Raw genomic sequence first — 4,565 nt, 5'->3', positions numbered from 1 at the left:
ACACTGCAGTTGGGACTGTTGCATTCAGCCTGCACACAGCAGCTCAGTCGGCATCCATCCCAGCGGAGTGCCCAACCCTGCTGGTTACAAGGCCGAGGCAGGTTGAGAATGAGCTTCTGAACATTGCTACAGAAGGTTGTACCAGACCCTTTGCCCAATGATGCTTGTATTGCACCCATAAAAACAATGTGCTGGGAATTTAAAAAATCAAATAGGATTTGTCTGGAGCAGAAGTTTAGCACCTCAGCAATAAAACGTTAGAGGACAGAATTGCAGAAGAGCTCCTAAACCCAAAGCTCCTCACCTTGTTTTTCAGGCTGTCCTCCAAAATCTCTGACTGCCTCTGAACCTCAAACAAACGTTCTTCCCTTTCTTCAGCTTTGATCTTCTCGTTGCTGAGGAGTTCTTCCTTCCACTTCAATTCTCGCTCAGTTTCAAGAATCTCAAGTGAAAACAGAGCAACAAATCTGAAATGAAGTTGTGAGCTGGCACGTGAACCAACACCTCAGACAACCAGGCCATCCAGTCCAAGTGCTTGGCACAAAACAGCTGCTTTAGATTAGCACAAGGAATTTCAAACTCCGACTCCGGAAGTTCCTCCTGTCACGAAGCAGCGCCTGCCAGCTGCCCGATGGGTCAGCCTGTAGCAAAGTAAGGGATCAGACACGCTCTGCTGCAGCCATGGCTGGACACATCTTCTGCACTCCCAGCTTACTCAGAGGAGTAACAGAGCAGAGACAGTCTGAGTAGGGTTCACATCAGGAACTACCCAGACATTACTTACACCAGCCTGTGTTGTCAGGACGCTCTCAGATTATCGTTGGTAACTAGTAGTAGAGCTAACATGCCTGTCGCTATACCTCTCAAATGCCAGGGAAGTAGAAGTTTTCCAGAAGGGATCGTCTTGCTGGGAAGAAATGAACTGGAAGCTATTGGTAACTAGAGTAGGAAGATTCTCCTCCCAGCACACACTAGAATCAGCTACAGGTATTTGAAGCAATTACTCAGTGTCTGACCGAGGACTGCTGCTCAGGGAATACCACCCCCTTCCCTGTGGTGAGGGTATGTCTCCTCCAGGAGAAATAAAAACAGTCAGAGTTTGTCAGCTTTAGCTTCAAAACTCTGGAGCTCAACTCCAAAACATATCATTGCTAGCTAATTAAAAAATGCCTGTTAAAGGTTGTGGTAATGAAACCTGCGTAGTTTCTAGCTCCTCACTTATTCCTGAATAAAGAAGCCTCATTTTCAAAAGAATTTACACACGACAAACATCATACCCCGAGGCACCAGGCAGAGCCTACCAGTGTCCTCCTGTCTGGGGATGTAACGGTAATATCTGGAAGACACTTTTCAAGACGTCACGAATTAACCACCTTCCTATGCCAAGCGTTCATAGCTGCTGTACTTCAGAGACAAAAGTACCTTATCAGCATGTTCTTGGAAGTTCATCTCCAGTTTGTTCTTCTCAGCTCGAACACATTCCAGCATCTCCTGGAGCTGCTGTCTCTCCTGTGCCAGCAGATCACACTGTTTCTCAAGCTGCTGAAGTTGTCTGCTTTCACTCTCAGTGTTTGCTCTCAGCTCTCCCAGCAGCTGGTACTTCTCCTTAGTTACCAAATTTAAGTCCTCATTCAACTTGACTACCTGTTAAAGAATACTTTTATGAATTATAAAAATCAACACAACTATTAGCAAAAATCCTTTTTTGCTGCTAAGTTGAATTAGCACAACATCATCTATGGGACCAATAACCCAGCACAAGTTCTCATGGGTAAAACCGGTTATTCTACCGAGTCCCTGGGGGACACCCCCTAAACCGTTTCTAATGGTTCTGATTACTGCACTTGCCTTTTCTGTCAGCTCCTTTATTTCTTTATTTAGTTCTTGTTCAGTGCTTCGCAATCTCTCTTCTCTGTTTGCCAGCATATTGCTGTGGATATCCACCTGCTCTTTCTGATGCTTCAGTTCTTCCTGCAGAGTCTCCATATCTGCCAGAACCTTTAAGCACTGCAGGACGAGGAATTACACAGATGTTAACTCAGTAGGACTAAGGGTTAGGGTTATGGTTGCTTCTTAGGAGTTATGAATGCTAAGTCAAAGCATTAGAATTTCTAGGAGACAACTATCAGGAAAACGACCATTTTAAACACCTCACTTCCCCTTGCTTTGTGTCAGAACTCCAGGGGAAGGCAGTCTTCAGTCTTTATCAGGAAGGGGGAAGGAAGAAAAAAAATAGAAGTAGTCAGAAATAAAGAGGAAAGGGAAAACATTGTGGGGGGAAGAGATTACACAAAAAAACCCAAAAACACCCAACAAAACACATTGCCATGGAAGTTACTTGTTCATATGGCAACTGCCACCAGCTCCATGAACAATCTGTCCAACGGTTCAGAAGATGAAAATCTAAAATTAAAGATTTGTTTATCCTGGTTTGCAGATTTCCATGTTTAAGTTTCTTGGTCTATACATAAATGATCAGTTGTTTGACCTCAGGTTTGTCAATTCACATGGAAACTTTTACTTCTTAAAATCACTTACTGAGCTTCTCTTAGGAAAAGCACTTCCTAAACTTCTTTCATTTTTGTTAACTACGTATCAGAACAAGTTTGTCAAACAGTGCTTCAGCACAGGCATTCCTTTATGAAAACACTTGAAACATTGAAGTCACTGATCTGCTGGGAAATAAGACATTCAGAAAGGAGAAATAGGATGGCTCATCAATTCCTTTTCTGGGTTCAGCCTTCTCTTCAGCACTGCAGTGAGCTGCAGCAGCAGCGAGTGAAGCCCTTGAGCGTTACTGCACACAGACTTCCCCTGCTGTTCAGTGCTACCTGCACAGGCACTGTCAAAGGGATGCACCAGTAACAGGAGCGTGGCCAGCAGGGAGCAGGCAGCCACGTCCACACCCAGAGCGGCCCTGTAAAACAGGGCTGGGGACAGAGGAAGAGAGAGGCAGTTTCCAAAATCCAGACTAAACTGTTTTCTGCTGCTATGAACAGGTGAAGGGGAAGAGGCACAACCAGCAGAAGGTGTGATTGCAATAATTCAGAGTAGTACAACCCATCCCTGGAACACTTTCATAGGAGGCTGCATACATACCCTCTCCTTGCTCTCCCGCCCATCAGCCTCTAGCCGATCTCTTTCTGCTGTGCAGGTCTCTACCAGTCGCTGCAGCTCCTCTTTCTCCCCATCAAGGAAAGTGATTTTCTCCAGCTGCTGACACAGCTGCTCATTCATTGTTCTTTCAGCCTGTTCTTTTGCTGCCAGTAGCTGGCCATATTCCCCAGAGACACGAGTCAGGTGTTCAGTTACTTCAGTGAGCTGAAAGGACAAAGCAATAGTTTTATTTTTGCTGTTTCTCCCCATCTCTAGTAGCAGGGGTGTAAGTCATCTGAGAGCAAGTTTGGCAAAGCACAGTAACATTCCAGTGTATTAAATTCTGCTGCCCCGGTTTAACAGTGTTATTGGACCATATTTCACATGCACTACCTGTACATAGAGGTTATCATCAAATTATTCCAGAGAAGACACCTCCATCAGTTCACTGCTTTAGTAAGCAGAAACATAACCATTTTGCTTAAAACCCAGTGTCACTGATTCTGTCTTAGTGGCAGACAGAAGCAAACGTGTGAAAACCTACAGGCTGTTATCACTCCATAAACATGACTCCACAGCTGTTCCCACAGCAGAGTTAACACTTCTCAGACTGCAGCCCAACAGCCTCAGACATGAGAGGATTAAGTAGATAAGGAGTTTATAATAGTTCAGCAACAATAAGCTAAACTGACTTGGACCTGCTCAAGTACCTTCAGGGTTCCAGAGCTGAAACACAGAATAATCAGAATTTAACGAGCTATAAGACCTGGAAAGTGCACTGGGGTCAGAGGGCAGTCCTGATTCCAAGCAACATTCCACCACTCCACACTGAGGCCTGTCTGGTTGTAAGTAAGGTCTGGAGCGTGCAGGTCACATCGCACGTGATCCTCTTCCCTGCCTGTTTCTATGGAATTCTTTTAAGACACAATCTAGGGAAAACCCTTTAATTAAGTTCTGTTATCAGGTTTACTGAACCCTCAAACTGGAGTCTACAGAGGGTGTAGGCTGCCAGCCCCAAAGGAATGTTTTGTTTACTTGACAAAGCAGCAGCTCACCTTCTGCTGCAGCTCAGTCACCTCCTTCGATACTTCCTGCGCTCTCAGGAGTTGATTTTCCTTCTCCAAAATACTCCCTCTCAGCTCTGCAATTGTCTCCTGATGTTCTCTGAGAGAGGTATGAGCACATCTCAACTCCTTCTGCATCGCCAATTTCTTTGGAAACACAGTTGAATACATTAAAGCCTGCACAACACTTCCAAAAGTTAAGACAGGAGTTTGCCCAAACCATTATCCTACAGGAATGGGATTATTTCTCTTACCATGCCAAGTGTCTCCTGGATGGTTTCCCTTAGCTGGTCTCTCTCATTTTGGAGACTCTCCAGTTGCATTTTAAGCTGATCATCTCCTCCGTCTGTCAAAGTGCTCACTTCCTGACAGTCATGCAGTTTTGGAACAGATTCCATCCTCCCC

General features: G+C 45.0%; 1 protein-coding gene across 1 annotated transcript in view; it reads right to left on the bottom strand.

Moving 5' to 3' along the window:
• Positions 1-304: 304 nt before the first annotated feature.
• Positions 305-4,565, bottom strand: part of CENPE (centromere protein E, 312kDa) — a gene marked incomplete at both ends in the record, with an annotated part of 26,791 nt that continues 22,530 nt past the window's right edge. The window contains 7 exon segments of the mRNA XM_010159858.1: positions 305-442; positions 1,423-1,640; positions 1,845-2,007; positions 3,100-3,321; positions 4,152-4,307; positions 4,415-4,550; positions 4,552-4,565. The exon segment at positions 4,552-4,565 is cut by the window's right edge and continues 117 nt beyond it. Coding sequence (XP_010158160.1) covers positions 305-442; positions 1,423-1,640; positions 1,845-2,007; positions 3,100-3,321; positions 4,152-4,307; positions 4,415-4,550; positions 4,552-4,565 — 1,047 coding nt within the window.

The sequence above is a fragment of the Eurypyga helias genome, unplaced genomic scaffold, assembly GCF_000690775.1.
Source record: "Eurypyga helias isolate BGI_N326 unplaced genomic scaffold, ASM69077v1 scaffold38749, whole genome shotgun sequence".
NCBI lineage: Eukaryota > Metazoa > Chordata > Aves > Eurypygiformes > Eurypygidae > Eurypyga > Eurypyga helias.
Note: the sequence above shows the minus strand (reverse complement) of the source record. Positions and strands in the feature narration are given on the sequence as shown.